General features: G+C 42.1%; 1 protein-coding gene across 4 annotated transcripts in view; it reads left to right on the top strand.

Moving 5' to 3' along the window:
* IL17REL (interleukin 17 receptor E like) overlaps window positions 1-16,506 on the top strand; it is a 349,944-nt gene that overhangs the window by 27,676 nt on the left and 305,762 nt on the right. For all 4 annotated transcript variants that reach the window (XR_012156809.1, XM_073328308.1, XM_073328309.1 and 1 more), the window contains exons 3-5: window positions 11,974-12,123; window positions 13,695-13,804; window positions 15,705-15,819. Coding sequence is in view for 3 of the 4 variants with exons in the window: in XM_073328308.1 (XP_073184409.1) it covers window positions 11,974-12,123; window positions 13,695-13,804; window positions 15,705-15,819 (375 nt within the window). In the remaining variant the exon portion in view is untranslated. The remainder of the gene's footprint in view (window positions 1-11,973; window positions 12,124-13,694; window positions 13,805-15,704; window positions 15,820-16,506) is intronic.

Genomic DNA, 16,506 nt, shown 5'->3' on the forward strand with positions numbered 1-16,506 from the left:
GGGTTACAATAAATGTTAGGATAATAGTTCTTATTGGCCACTGTTGGACAACAGGATACTGGTCTAGATGGTCATTTGGTCTAACCCAGTATGGCCGTTCTTATGTTCTTGAATTATTGCTTTATTGCTTTGTAATTTTCCTTACCTAGTATAATCATTGCTAAGATTTCTTCAGCCACCCCACCCAAATGTGGTTTTAATGACCTACAATCATTATTATTATTATTATTAGCTGTAAAATAATAATAATAATAATTAATAATAATCTATAGCAACAACAACTACTACTACTATGTGATAGATAGATTGGGGGGGAGGGATAGCTCAGTGGTTTGAGCATTGCTAAACCCAGGGTTGTGAGTTCAATCCCTGAGGGGACCATTTAGGGATCTGGGACAAATATTGGGGACTGGTCCTGCTTTGAGCAGGGGGTTGGGCTAGATGACCTCCTGAGGTCCCTTCCAACCCTGATATTCTATGATTTCTAGGATAGAGTGAAGAGAATCTGCAAAGCTTTGAAAGGGATGGGGTTAAAACATCTGCCTTCTCAAACAGCCAAACATTCTTGCAGCATGTTGCTGACCAGCATGAATGGACTGTCAGGTTCTTGTGGCAGGTACCAGTGAGTCTCACTTAGGATAAGGCAGGGGTGTTGGAACAATTTGCATAGTGGGGGTGCTGAGAACCATTGAACCAAACTCTAAACCATATGATGGAAGCCACTTCAAGCCAGGGAGTGCAGTAGCACCCCCAGCAACGCTAGTTCTAGCACCTATGGGATTAGGTATCGATTCCCTGAAGACTGAATTCTGTAGCTCTCACAGAAGGAAATGCAGGACCTGATAGAAGAAGCGGGGGCTTTGACCCTGTACTCTGCCTTGGCTAAAGCAAGCCATATTATCCTTTCTTGGGGCAGGCTGAGGAAGCCCTTTAGCATGATGTTTTGGCCTTAAAGGGAAGGTCACTTGTAACATTTATTTAGTTTGTTTGTTCCCAGAATTAGAATTGGGTCCGGATTGTGCTAGATACTGTATAAACACAGAGGTAGATACTGTCACTGAACTGAAGGCCCAGTTCTGCAAGGAATTCCGTTTGGATGTGAGGGTCCAGCCAAGCAGAGCCAGTAGCAGGATCGGGCCTATATCACACTTTTGTCTGAAAATTTGTACCCACTATCATTATTACAAGACACACAAGGGTGGCTAGAAGCGAAAGAGATTAGAAAATAACTTTTCTCTTTGTCCTCATTGTATTTCATTTGTGCATCTGACAGCATTTTGTGTACTGTCATTTCTACTGTTCCCCCGTCTAGTCAGTCATTTATTATTATTATATATTATTTATATTGTAAAAACACTTAAAATGGCCCCAGTCAGGTACTAGAGCCCTAAGGTACAACACACTGTACTCATACATAGACAAAAGATGGGCCCTGTCTCACAGAGGTTGCAATCTTGAGCACCAATTTTGCAAAAAATCAACCATGCACTTAATTGTAACTGCATGAGACATCCTATTGTCTTCAGTGGGACTTCTCACGTGAGTAAAATTAATCAGATTTGTAAATGTTCTCAGGATTGAGGTCTTCATTTCCCCTTTTTTATGTGCGTCTTTTGTCAGCAACTGGAGAGAGAAAATACTGTTTATAAAGAAGAAAATGTGATAGTAAAATCCCCATAAAAATTGGGGCTCAAGAGGATTTAGGAACAAGTGTAATAGATGAAATTACTTTTAATTCATTTTTTAAAAACTGATTAGATTTCAAGTTGATGATGTCCATTCAATAACAATGTCTATAAAATCAGATTTTTGTCAGAAAAAGGGTTTGGCATCTGTGCATCGCTTTGTAATCCCATATTCTGGAAAGTTTAAAATGGTGTGATATCTTGGTCCTATGCCATTTACCATTTTTTTTGTTGATTTGGAAGAAAACATAAAACAATCACTGATAAAGTTTGCAGATGACACGAACATTGGAGGTGAGATAAATAATGAAGAGGACAAGTCATGTAGAGTGAGCAATCTGGATCTCTTTGTATGCTGGGCACAAGCAACCAATATGCATTTTTTGGCAAAATTTGAATGTATGCATCTAGGAACAAAGAATGTAGGCCATACCTACTGGATGAGAGACTCTGTCCTTGGAAGCAGTGAGACAAAGATTTGGGAGTAATGGTGGCTGATCAGCTGAATATAAGCTCCCAGTGCACCACTGTGGCCAAAAGGCTAATGCTATGCTTGACCCATACACAGGAAACTCTCAAGGAGGAGAGAGAGGTTATTTTATGTCTGTATTTGGCACTATGCAGCTGCTGCTGAAATACTGTGTCCAATTCTGGTGTCCACAACTCAGAAAGGGTGCTGATAAATTGGAGACGGTTCAAAGGAGAGCCACATAAATGATTAAAAGATTAGGAAACGTGCCCTATAGTGATACATTTAAGGAGCTTGAAGCGGTCTTGAAGGGGTCAACAAACATGTGGACAAGGAGGATCCAGTGGATATAATGTATTTAGATTTCCAGAAAGCCTTTGACAAGGTCCCTCAAAGGCTCTTACATAAATTAAGTTGTCATGGGATAAGAGGGAAGATCCTTTCATGGATTGAGAACTGGTTAAAAGACAGGGAACAAAGGGTAGGAATAAATGGTAAATTTTCAGAATGGAGAGGGGTAACTAATGGTGTTCCCCAAGGGTCAGTCCTGGGACCAATCCTATTCAACTTACTCATAAATGATCTGGAGAAAGGGGTAAACAATGAGGTGGCAAAGTTTGCAGACGATACTAAACTGCTCAAGATAGTTAAGACCAAAGCAGACTGTGAAGAACTTCAAAAAGATCTCACAAAACTAAGTGATTGGGCAACAAACTGGCAAATGAAATTTAATATAGATAAATGTAAAGTAATGCACATTGGAAAAAATAACCCCAACTATACATACAATATGATGGGGGCTAATTTAGCTACAACTAATCAGGAAAGAGATCTTGGAGTCATCGTGGATAGTTCTCTGAAGACATCCACGCAGTGTGCAGCGGCATTCAAAAAAGCAAACGGGATGTTAGGAATCATTAAAAAGGGATAGAGAATAAGACGGAGAATATCTTATTGCCCCTATATAAATCCATGGTACGCCTACATCTTGAATACTGCATACAGATGTGGTCTCCTCATCTCAAAAAAGATATACTGGCATTGGAAAAGGTTTGGAGAAGGGTAACTAAAATGATTAGGGGTTTGGAACGGGTTCCATATGAGGAGAGATTAAAGAGGCTAGGACTTTTCAGCTTGGAAAAGAGGAGACTAAGGCGGGATATGATAGAGGTATATAAAATCATGAGTGGTGTGGAGAAAGTGAATAAGGAAAAGTTATTTACTTGTTACCATAATATAAGAACTAGGGGCCACCAAATGAAATTAATGGGTAGCAGGTTTAAAACAAATAAAAGGAAGTTCTTCACTCAGTGCACAGTCAACCTGTGGAACTCCTTGCCTGAGGAGGTTGTGAAGGCTAGGACTATAACAGGGTTTAAAAGAGAACTAGATAAATTCATGGAGGTTAAGTCCATTAATGGCTATTAGCTGGGATGGGTAAGGAATGGTGTCCCAAGCCTCTGTTTGTCAGATGGTGGAGATGGATGGCAGGAGAGCGATCACTTGATCATTACCTGTTAGGTTCACTCGCTCTGGTGCACCTGGCATTGGCCATTGTCAGCAGACAGGATACAGGGCTAGATGGACCTTTGGTCTGACCCAGTATGGCCATTCTTAAGTTCTTATGAGCTCAACCTGTTTACCTTAACAAAGAAACAGTTAAGGGGTGACTTGATCATAGTCTATAAGTACTTATATGGGAAACAAATATTTGATAATGGGCTCTTCAACATAGAAGACAAAAGTATAACACGATCCAACAGCTGGACTCATTCAGACTGGAAACAAGGCATAATTTTTTAACAGTGAGGTTAATTACCATTGGAACAGTTTGCCAAAGGTCGTGGAGCATTCTCCATCACTGACAATTTTGACATCAAGATTGGAAGTTTTTCTAAAAGCTATGTTCTAAGTATTATTTTGGGGAAGTTCTAAGGCATGTGTTATACAGGAGGCCAGATTAGATGATCACAATGGTCCCTTCTAACCTTGGAATCTATGAATTCATGAAAACATGAGTGCAAACTTTTCAGAATTTACTACATGGTGATATCTATTTTAAACGGACATTGTCAACTTGAAAATCTAGTTAACTTCAGAACTGATGTATGTAGCAAGTATGTTTTGCTATTCATTAACCACAAGTTGAACTTCAGTTGTCTTCATGTGGGAGTATAACAAGTTGATTTGGAAGTGTGTTGAATCATCATAATAAATTGATCCAGAAGATGTTGGGGTAAATTTACAAGTGCTATGCAAAATGGCTTTATGGGTTCATATTCCTGTGAAGCAGTTTTAGTATACCTTTAGATATATTTGGAGATATACTGCAAGTATACTCAATACTTTAAAACACTTATAAGGGTGAAATTTCAGGTTAAAAATAATTAGAACTATGCTAGGATGTCAGATTCTATCTGTGAATCATTTACCTTGTATGTCCTCTGATTAAGGTTATTGTCTAATTTGAGCTTCTTGCCCCAGGCTTCAAATGATTGAAATAATATATGTCCATTCCTTATTCACCTCACAACCATAGTTTCTTCAGTCCAACTTGGAAAGGGTTGAGTTGTTCCAAGCTACCAGATATCATACATTTCTTTTTTGCTTGCTGCATCATATAACAAAGAATCAGCTGTGGCTGGACTGGTGGCAAAACCACATGGAAATTGTGTTCATGCTGAAAAGCAAGCCCTTGCAGATGTCTGACAGACCACCAAATTACGGGTGTCCATAATTAGCAATATTTCTATTAACAAAACACTAGGATAGAGGGATTATAACTATAATTATAGTTATATTTCATGTTCAGGCCAAATGTAGGTTGCACCTGCACTGTGGAGAAAAGTGTATCTTACAGCTGTCCTTTAGTGTAGGTTCCATTACTAATCAGGAATGTAAAGAAGTGTGTGTACTTTCTAAAGGTAACTGTCTAATGAGGGGGAAAAATAACAAAGGTGATAAAGATAGCACTTATGATGTTGAAGAATTAGTCAGAAATAAATAGGGCAGATACTGTCAGTCTCATAGTTCTGATTTCAGGAGTGTCTGAGAACATTTACAGGAGGGAATTCTTCTTTTCTTCTGTCATCTCTTCCCTCTACTGACCATTTGTTCTGAAACAAAATATATGTAGTCATGCAAAATCCATGCTATGAGGTATTTAAAATTATTATTTATTTGTTTACAAACAGTTTTATAGAACTGAAAAAAACTAATGTGAAGGGATCACTTCACTTTTACGCAGTACTTTGCTTTTCCTACCACTTCTTGGGTTGAATGTAATAGCCATTATTAGGGACAGCTGTGATGGAGTGGGATCTGAGAGTAAAATAAAGTTGGATTTTGGCCTCTACACTACAGTTATCACCCTTATAGCCATAAAATATGACTCTTTAGTTACTACTAATGGTCAAGATCTTAGTTTTAGATCTGATCTGAAGGAACATCTTCCGCAATATTGATCCCTAGAACCACTCTTGGGCAATTGTCAAATGCTGAGCCAAAGGGAAGAATGCATATCAGCTATGCATTGCCTGAAATTCTCCCATGCAGCTGCGGAATAGGCCTTTAACCCCGGGATCTAAATTCTGGGATCCAATAATATCAAACCCCAAGATGATATAGCAAAAGGCCAAATTAAATTAAGGTGATAACAATGCCAACTGAAACTCAGAAGGAGATATTGTTGAATCCACCCAAACGGAATATTTGTAAGATATATGAATTTTCAAGATAAAGATTCTTCTGTGTTTGTTCCATTTAATAGACTATGCATAGATCTTGTGTTGGCAACAAGAAGAAAGCCAAGGAAAGTGTGGGCCCCTTACTGAATGAGGGAGGCAACCTAGTGACAGAGGATGTGGAAAAAGCTAATGTACTCAATGCTTTTTTTGCCTCTGTCTTCACTAACAAGGTCAGCTCCCAGACTGCAGTGCTGGGCATCACAAAATGGGGAAGAGATGGCCAGCCCTCTGTGGAGATAGAGGTGGTTAAGGACTATTTAGAAAAGCTGGACGTGCACAAGTCCATGGGGCCGGACGAGTTGCATCCGAGAGTGCTGAAGGAATTGGCGGCTGTGATTGCAGAGCCATTGGCCATTATCTTTGAAAACTCGTGGCGAACGGGGGAAGTCCCGGATGACTGGAAAAAGGCTAATGTAGTGCCAATCTTTAAAAAAGGGAAGAAGGAGGATCCAGGGAACTACAGGCCAGTCAGCCTCACCTCAGTCCCTGGAAAAATCATGGAGCAGGTCCTCAAAGAATCAATCCTGAAGCACTTGCATGAGAGGAAAGTGATCAGGAACAGCCAGCATGGATTCACCAAGGGAAGGTCATGCCTGACTAATCTAATTGCCTTTTATGATAAGATTACTGGTTCTGTGATTGAAGGGAAAGCAGTGGATGTATTGTATCTTGACTTTAGCAAAGCTTTTGACATGGTCTCCCACAGTATTCTTGTCAGCAAGTTAAGGAAGTATGGGCTGGATGAATGCACTATAAGGTGGGTAGAAAGCTGGCTAGATTGTCGGGCTCAACGGGTAGTGATCAATGGCTCCATGTCTAGTTGGCAGCCGGTATCAAGTGGAGTGCCCCAAGGGTCGGTGCTGGGGCCGGTTTTGTTCAATATCTTCATAAATGATCTGGAGGATGGTGTGGATTGCACTCTCAGCAAATTTGTGGATGATACTAAACTGGGAGGAGTGGTAGATACGCTGGAGGGGAGGGATAGGATACAGAAGGACCTAGACAAATTGGAGGATTGGGCCAAAAGAAATCTGATGAGGTTCAATAAGGATAAGTGCAGGGTCCTGCACTTAGGATGGAAGAATCCAATGCACCGCTACAGACTAGGGACCGAATGGCTAGGCAGCAGTTCTGCGGAAAAGGACCTAGGGGTGACAGTGGACGAGAAGCTGGATATGAGTCAGCAGTGTGCCCTTGTTGCCAAGAAGGCCAATGGCATTTTGGGATGTATAAGTAGGGGCATAGCGAGCAGATCGAGGGACGTGATTGTTCCCCTCTATTCGACATTGGTGAGGCCTCATCTGGAGTACTGTGTCCAGTTTTGGGCCCCACACTACAAGAAGGATGTGGATAAATTGGAGAGAGTCCAGCGAAGGGCAACAAAAATGATTAGGGGTCTAGAACACATGACTTATGAGGAGAGGCTGAGGGAGCTGGGATTGTTTAGCCTGCAGAAGAGAAGAATGAGGGGGGATTTGATAGCTGCTTTCAACTACCTGAAAGGGGGTTCCAAAGAGGATGGCTCTAGACTGTTCTCAATGGTAGCAGATGACCGAACGAGGAGTAATGTTCTCAAGTTGCAGTGGGGGAGGTTTAGATTGGATATTAGGAAAAACTTTTTCACTAAGAGGGTGGTGAAACACTGGAATGCGTTACCTAGGGAGGTGGTAGAATCTCCTTCCTTAGAGGTTTTTAAGGTCAGGCTTGACAAAGCCCTGGCTGGGATGATTTAACTGGGAATTGGTCCTGCTTCGAGCAGGGGGTTGGACTAGATGACCTTCAGGGGTCCCTTCCAACCCTGATATTCTATGATTCTATGATTTTCCCTAAAATTAACTATAATCAAATATGAGAAAAAGCAATATTGTACAACAAGCATGTAGCATTTCCTGGAGACTTAATGCAGATGTCATTGCTTCTGGTTGCCATTTATATTCATAGAATCATAGAAATGTAGGGATGGAAGGGTCTTTGAGATGTCATCAAGTCCAGTCCGCTGCTCTGTAGCAGGACCAAGTAAACCTAGTCCATCCTTGATAAGTGTTTGTCCAACTTGTTTTTTAAACACTTCCAAAGACGGGGACTCCACGACCTTCCTTGGAAGCCTGTTCCAGAGCTTAACTACCCTTATAGTTATAAAGTTTTTCCTAATATCTAACCTAAATCTCCCTTTACTTCTTGTCCTACTTTCAGTGGATATGGAGAACAATTGATCACCATCCTCTTTATAAAAGCCTTTAACATATTGGGAGACTTTCAGGTTTTCCCTCAGTCTTCTTTTTTCAAGACTAAATATGTCCAGTTTTTTTCAACATTTCCTCATAGCTGAGGTTTTCTAAACCTTTTATAATTTTTGTTGCTCTCCTCTGGGCTCTTTCCAATTTGTCCACATCTTTCCTAAACTGTGGTGCCCAGAACTGGACACAATACTCCAGCTGGGGCCTCACCAGTGCCACTTAGAGTGGGACAATTGCCTTCTGTGTCTTACATAGAATACTCCTGTTAATATGCCCTGGAATCATATTAGCCTTTTTTGCAGCTGCATCACATTGAGGACTCATTGTTTGCGGTCCACTATAACCCCCAAATCCTTTTCAGCAGTACTACCACCTAGACAGTTATTCCCCATTTTGTAGTTGTGCATTTGATTTTTCCTTCCTCAGTGAAGTAATTTGCACTTTTCTTTATTGAATTTCTTCTTGTTGAATTCAAACTAATTCTACAATTTATCAAGATAATTTTGAATGCTTGCAATCCCTCCCAGCTTGGTGTCATCTGCAGATTTTGTAAGCAAACACTCTACTCCATTATCTAAGTCATTAATGAAAATATTGACTAGTACCGGACTCAGGACTGACCCCTGCGGAACCCCACTAGATATGCCCTCCCAATTTGACAGCAAACCATTGAAAACTACTCTTTGAGTATAGTCTTTCAATCAGTTGTGCATCCACCTTTTAATAAATTAATCTAGAGCACATTTCCCTAGTTTGCTTATGAGAATGTCTTGCAGAACCATGTCAAAAGCCTTACTAAAATCAAGGAATATCACATCTACTGCTTTCCCCCTATACACTAGGTCAGTAATCGTATCAAAGAAGGAAATGAAGTTGGTTTGGCATGATTTGTTCTTGACAAATCCATGGTGACTATTTCTTACAACTAAGGCTAAGATTTCGTCTTGGATATTTTTAGTAAAAGCCACGGACAGGTCGTGGGGGGTTCCCCATGCCCTACCATGGCAGCAGGGAGCTGTGGGTTTCCCCCTGCCCCACTGCAGCAGCGGAGACCTGCGGGACTCCCCTTGCCTTGCCATGGCAGCAGGGAGCTGTGAGGGTCTCCCTACCCCACGGCAGCAGCGAGGAGCTGCCAGTGTCCCCCTCCTGTCACCATGGTGGGAGCTGTGGGGTCCCTCAGCCCTGCTATGGCAGTGGAGAGCTGTGGAGGTCACCCTGTCCTGCCACAGCTGCGGGGAGCTGCCAGGATCCCCCTGCCCCATGGCGGTGTCTGGGGAGCTGCGGGCATCCCCCTGCCCCACCATAGCAGTGGGGTGCTGTGGGAAGTGGCAGGGGCCCCCTGCCCTGCGGCAGTGGTGGGGAGCTTCCAGTGTCCTCCTGCCCCGTGGCGGTGGCCTGGAACCTGTGGGGGTCCCCCTGCCATCGCTACTGGTGGGGACCTGCAGGGATCCCCTTTTCTCTGGCAGCAGCTAGGAGCTGCAGGGTACCCCCCCTGCCTGCAGCTGCTCGGAGCTGCAGGGCACCCCCACAGCCCATGGTGTCTGAGAGCTTGGGGGCCTGTTGCCTCAGGCAGCGGGGGTACCTCACAGCTCCCTGCTGCTGCGGGAGGCAGCGGGACCCTGTAGCTCCCAGCCACCAGGGCTGAAGTCACAGGGGTCTTTGGAAGTCATGGATTCCATGACTTCCGCGACCTCCATGAGAATACTGTAGCCTTACTTATAACCCTATTATCCTCCACGTGCCTATAAATTAATTATTTGACTCATTGTTTAATAATTTGCTCATATGAAAACAGTGCAGCCTGGTTACTCTGGGCTGCCGTGACAGAATATGAACCATCACATGTCAGACAATACTGTTCAAGAAAAGATCTCGGGATTTTGCAGCAATTTTTTCTAATTGAAGAGCTGCAACTAAAGCTGAATGCCATCTAGGATTCATATTGTTAAATACTAGGTAGCTCTGAAATTGTATGAACTAGGGTAAAAGGGCCTGATTTTCCACTCTTTTCCACTGGTTTTACGTTAGTGTATCTCCATTGAGTTCAGTGGAGTTCCATGTGCATAAAATCAGAGTAAAGGAGTAGAGAATCAGGGCCATAATGTTTATGTATTGTGGTTGCATTTGATATATAGCTCTCTTCTGTTTGGGGTCAAATTCAGACTCAATGTAAGTGGGTACTACTCCACTGAAATCAACAGAGATGCACACATTTGCATCAGGTGTCAGTTTGGCCTCTTGTGGATCTATTATGATGGGGTTCACCTGCCAACAGCAGCTGCTGAAACTCCCTCTTAAAGTGAGAACCCCACAGATTAGTGGGGACTGTGCTCAGGAGATAATAATGCCTCTGAGTATTAATATATCAGTGATTCTCTGCATCATTGGTGGGAAGATGATGTGCCCATGTCTTTCTCCCTTCACTCCTCACCTCCCTCTGTAGGGTTAGTGTTGTGGATATGGCTCATTCACCTTCCATGTGAGCAAATAGACATCCATGTGTGGAAGCTATTCTTGGCCACATACCCAAAGGACACATTTTAGCCCTTAGATTGTAAACTGTTTGGGGCAGGCACCTTGTCTTTTATTTGTTTGGCCAGTGCCATGCACTCCTGTAGTTCTGCAGAAATGATTAATATTAGTAATCATTGCATTGTTATGCACTAACACAGCTAAAATGAAGTGGTGCTGTAGTGTATGTGGCAAAGCCAATGTATTGCAATGGAGATTTCAGCAAATGCAGCCCAGCAACTCATTCAAACAACCTCTAGGTGGGTATGTGTTAAAATTCCTCACTTCAGAACACTACCCATGTAATTACAGATCTATACCAAAGCCCGATTAATCCGATATTCTTCACCCATGATTGCAAGACAACATCTTTTAGACAGAAAAGCATAACAAATACATGAGGGGTGAAACCAACTCTGCCTGCACAAATCCTGAATAATCATGCTCTATGTGGTGGGGGCTAGGGGAGTTGAAGAGGTGGCAAAGAGCTGCTGAAGCCCAGCAAGTTGCATGGGATTTTGGGGCCACACGACCACCACTCAACCCCTCTTTGCTTTCCACAATAGTCTCACATAGGATTGGCATGGAGACCCAAGCAGTGACGTGTAGGAGATGCACAACTCTGAGAAGGAAAATAAAGGAAGAAATAGTCAATATGTCTTGGATGTAGAAATGAACCACTATCTACATCACGAACAAAACCTCAGCCATGATAAATATGCCCCACACTTATCACTGATTGTGAGCTTCGTGGGCCGAAGGGCAAAGAAAATCCTATAGGTATGAAATGTTTACCCATGAATAGGGAAGCAACGGTGCCCCCCTGTGTAAAAATGACATTTATTAGCCGCCCAGACGGTCCCCTAGCCCCCATGGAATTAAATACTAAACCCAAGAGTGCCTCTGATCACAAAACAATGCACTTAATTGTTGTGAGAAAGCCTAAAAGCACTGACAGTGCAGTCATGTTCGGCGACTGCAACTGTGGGTAGGAACCTCCTTTTCTTCTCTTGAGCTGGGCAATTTGTCCCTGAACTGTGACTGGTGGATATTTCCTTCCGAAGCTGCGACACCACCCAAATGTACAACCAATTCAAATGATTTGCTATTCAGGCCTTTGATCTTCTGTTTTACTCATGATTCTTCTCATAGAAGCATTGGGGTGAAATCCAGGCTCCATTGAAGTCACCGCAAAATTTCCCATTGACTTCAGTAGGCCCAGGATTTCACCTTTGGATTTTTTTGGCCATGTTTGTGATCTTCTTTAAAATGCCATATGGCCAGCTGGATTTATATATATCTATATGTATTTTTGACATTCACAGCTGGTATTTTTAACAGTTTCTGCCGTGATGCTCCTGCCTCTTTATCTTCTACTGTATTGAAAAGCATGAAGCTCTCAACTGTGATGAAGTGTGTACAGGGAAGCCAATGCTCTCTTCACTTAAGCATCAAAGGGACACTGACTCTTGATGGTAGGCCAGCAGATTTGTTACTAAACCATTTTGGGGTTTGTTTTGCTGTTTGTTTATGGTCCTTCAGCCAGATTTTGTTCCGTATTGCAGTGTTCATATCCAAGATGAGTTGAATTAACTATATCAGTAAGATTTTATGGAACAGCGTATCTACTGCTTTACTAAAATCCAGAAGTGAAATCCTGGCCCTATGGAAGTCAACGGGAATTTTGCCATTGACTTCAGTGGAACAAGGATTGCACCCCAAGTATATTACAATAATCATTGGCCTGCTAAACCCAGGGTTGTGAGTTCAATCCTTGAAGGGGCCATTTAGGGATTTGGGGCAAAAATTGGGGATTAGTCCTGCTTTGAGAGGGGGTTGGACTAGATGACCTCCTGAGGTCCCTTCCAACCCTGATATTCTATGATTCTTCCACTAAAGTCTTGAGCCTATGGCTGCCTTTCTGTAGGTATATCTTTGTGCCTGTCTGACACTCTATTGACTTCATGATGGCCCAACAGTCCACCCACACAAAAGCAGCTATAGTATTGGGGCCTAAAGTTGTAATTCTGTCTAAAAATAAAATAAGAGTAATCAAGCTTTTTGGCATGAGCTATTCTTTGTAAGACCTTGCTTCTTTATGTGGACAATTCTCTGATCTTCTAGCTGTTTCATTATTTTTTTTTCTCTCATGACTTGCTCCTTTATTTCCCCATGGATAAAGATGCATTCCAACCAGAACATTGGGTCCAAGCCCTCTGACCTTTCGAGTGGTGTGCATTCAGATCCAAATATGAAACCTGACCTAACAAAGGCTTATTCACATGCTTAACTTTGCAAACTGTGAGTAGCCTGATTAAAGTCAAGTGCGTAACTTTAAGCACCTCTGTGACTTTCCAGAGTCAAGACCTTGGATTTGAATTCTGTTTTCCAGGTCTTTTTGTGCTAGGGATGGGAGTTAACTGATGGGATAGTAATTGCCAGGATCACTCTTCTTTACTTTTTTGAAGTAAATTTACTTTCTCCAGTCCTTCAAGACAATACTGCCCTGTTTTATGACAAAATAATTGTCAATGACATATTAATATGCTAATTCTCTTAATATTCCAGGCTGTATATTGTCAAGTCTGGCAGATTCATAAATATAAGTTTTTCCACAGGTCCTAGTTGCTGAGATGTATTTTCTTTATTTTTCTTAGTGAAGCATGTATAAAAAAGGAGTTCAGTATCATAGCTATTTTTGAGGTATTGTTAATCTAATATCCCTCCTCTTTTATTAATGCATTTATTTAGGTACCACTCCTGCAAAATCTTGTGATTAACAAAGTTAATGGGACTACTCATCTGCTTAAAGTTAAGCATGTGCATAAGGGTTTGCAGGATCAATGCTTTAATCTCTAGCAATAGTTATACCCTATGAAAATAAGAACATATATATGTATGACCTTATTTTGACATTCAGAAAAATCTCTGTATCTTGCACATAGAAGGAAACCTATGAATGCACTGCAAGTTTTGTAGTTTAGTTTATGTTTTGTTAAGATGTTGGAGGATCATCCTTTTAAAACATATTTAAAATTAATTTCAGAAAATATTCGTGGTCTCGAAATCTGTTCTCTGTCAGTGGACACGCAGCAGTCTCAGTGTGTGAATGTGAGATTTTCTAGAAAAACAAGCAACAAGCTTGGTGGAAGGAAGGTAGGTTCCCTCTTTTTGATTTGCTTAGCATAAAAATATTGTGAGCCTTTGGAGGAAAAAAAACAAGAATACATTTAATGCCTCTCTTTTCTTCATCCCACCACTGACTTTGCCAAAGTGTGTACATGATGATTATACTTCTATTATGTTACCTGAAAACCTGCTGATAGGAGAATATAACTCAAATTGCATCACTTCTTTATGACATATAGACTCTGTAGTGGGGTGGTCACTCCGCTTCTGCCCGGAGGGCTTAAAAGCAGCCCTAAGGGAGGACTGTGGCTGGGGAAGGCTGAATGGAGAAGCAGCCTCAGCTGTGGCCATGCCCCAATCAGGGCCCAGCTGGTCCTTAGAAGAGGGCAGTGGGCCAGGAACAGACAGTCTCTCTCTAGAGGGAGAAGGGCCTGGCTGCTGGGAAGCTGAACAGAGTACCTGAGGAGAGCAGGGCTAAGGAATAGGACTGGGGAGCTCCCGCCCGGAAAAGCCCCAGGCTGCGGCTTTGTCAAAGGCCAGAAAGGTGCAAGGGCGCAGCCCAGGGTAGGCAGAGGCAGTCGGTCCAAACTCCCCCTTGCCTGGGATGATTGGCTTATACAGACTGCAGTTGGCTCCAGTGAAAGGGGGCTAGATGGTGACTGGCAGTAGCCACTGAGGTGAGGTGGGGATAGTGGGTGGGTGGGGAGACCCAGAGAGCGGGTGTACTACCGGTGGCAGGGCCCAAGGACAAGGGGCACCGGGTCCAGGAGGGACACAAGGGGGCCAGCGGCAGCGAGGCACCAGCCTGCAGAGGGTGCTCCAGGTCAAAAGAGCTAATTCCCAGGATGACGGAGAGGAGGTGCCACAGGGGTGAGTCTCGCCCCATTACAGACTTCCTTCTTTACCACCTTTAATACTTGCTTCATTTGTCCTTTTGCAAGAGCTAGTGTGCTTTATAGAGCCTAGTTTTCAAACCAGCCTCAACATGACCTTTCATTTTGTGCCTGTGTGTGCTGTTTTGAACCTGCACTTGCTTATGGACCACGTCATTTAGACAGCTAAGTATGTGTGTATTCATTACTTACCTTAGGTGGTCAGTGTCTTTGAAAAATCTGACCTAGTATGTGGGAAAACAAGATGTTTTTTTTTATTTTAATGACTGATAGATCATAGCGTTTTATTAATATCTCAAGCATGTTGTTTTTTGTGCTTGTGTATATGTTATGAAAGGACCATATTGCCTCATGATGGGTGAAATGAGGTCTCTTTGATCAGGCTAGTGTTTTGCCTCTATCGCTGTAATATTATCCTGTGATCAAACGTACCCTAGTGCAGCATTCAGTTGGCCATGAACTGCTTGTAACATTGAAATTGAGGTAAATTTCATGTGCACTTCCCAGCAGCTTGTCTTGGCTTACATCCAGTAAACAGAACTGGTGACCTCAGTTGATCCTTACTTCCCTCAATTCCATGCCACAGACTGAAAATGAATAATTCCTGGATGAAATTAATGTAATTATTGTAAATTATTACCTCTAATACACATGTAAGAGACTCTGAAATCTGAGAAACAACTGATGACCTTTTAGAGACCTCATCTTTGGGAATCCTTTGGGAAAAGGTCAGATTTCACATTGGAATTTGTTCTGCCAGCAATGACTTGTACCAGATCTATGTATCCAATGTCAAAATCTAGCTGAGTTTGGATCAGAAATTCAGAAACTCTTGGAAATCCCTTCTGAAAATGTCTGAGAAGAATGTAAAAACAAACAAACAAACAATCATATGATCTCTAAGAATGTATAGTGGTGTTGTAAACAGAAGCCCGTTTGAGCAAAAGTGACTCATTGCTTAGACCTGTGATGTCATGTACCTTGTGTTCTGGAAGTTATGGAAAAACTTGATTTTAAATACATGTTTTAAACAGGTGCATGTGCAGTTTAATTGCTTTGAAGTCAATGTAGCACAACACATCTATGTGACCATGAAAACAATACCAAATTACTGTGAAGTCCAGTTGAGTCAGCAGTACTATGTTGAAGGTAGGAAACGATCTTTAAAGTGATGTATCAGAAAAATAACAATGACTAAGGCCAGACCTTCTGCTGGTATAAGTCAGCCTAGTCTCATCTGAGTCAGTGTGCCTGGGATGATTTACAACAGCTGAGGATCCGTTCGGCTGTTATTTTAATGATTTTGTTAGGTGTGCGCAAAATGGAGTCTCAAGGTTCACACACAAGTGTGTTTGCGAAACTGCAACCACAAATGTATCTGCAAGAAATGCAATTGTGCTAGTTAAATTGTCTTTGAATGTGCAAGTGTCAGGGGGTAGCCGTGTTAGTCTGCAGCCACAACAGATGCTGAAGAAGTGGTTTTTACCCATGAAAGCTTATGCCCAAGTAAATCTGTTAGTCTTTAGGGTGCCACTGGACTCCTTGTTTTTGAATTTGCAGTTACCCTATTTCAAGTTCAGTCCTGAGGGGGCTGTTACACAACTGCTCTGCACCTTGACCTGGGACTCTGGTACCTTTTGAAAGTTTGGCTCAAAGAGTAATTTTTTACATTAGATGTAAACAGTTTCGAACAAATATATTCAAAGATTAGAATAAGCCCTTTTGGGAGATTGTACATAGAAATTCAGAAAAAATGCACAGGGCTTTCTAGGGAAGCTTTTTGTTTTCAATTAATGTTCTGATCTACTACTTGTTTCTTTGTATACAGGTTGATGA

Source organism: Lepidochelys kempii, chromosome 1 (assembly GCF_965140265.1).
Source record: "Lepidochelys kempii isolate rLepKem1 chromosome 1, rLepKem1.hap2, whole genome shotgun sequence".
Classification (NCBI taxonomy): domain Eukaryota; kingdom Metazoa; phylum Chordata; order Testudines; family Cheloniidae; genus Lepidochelys; species Lepidochelys kempii.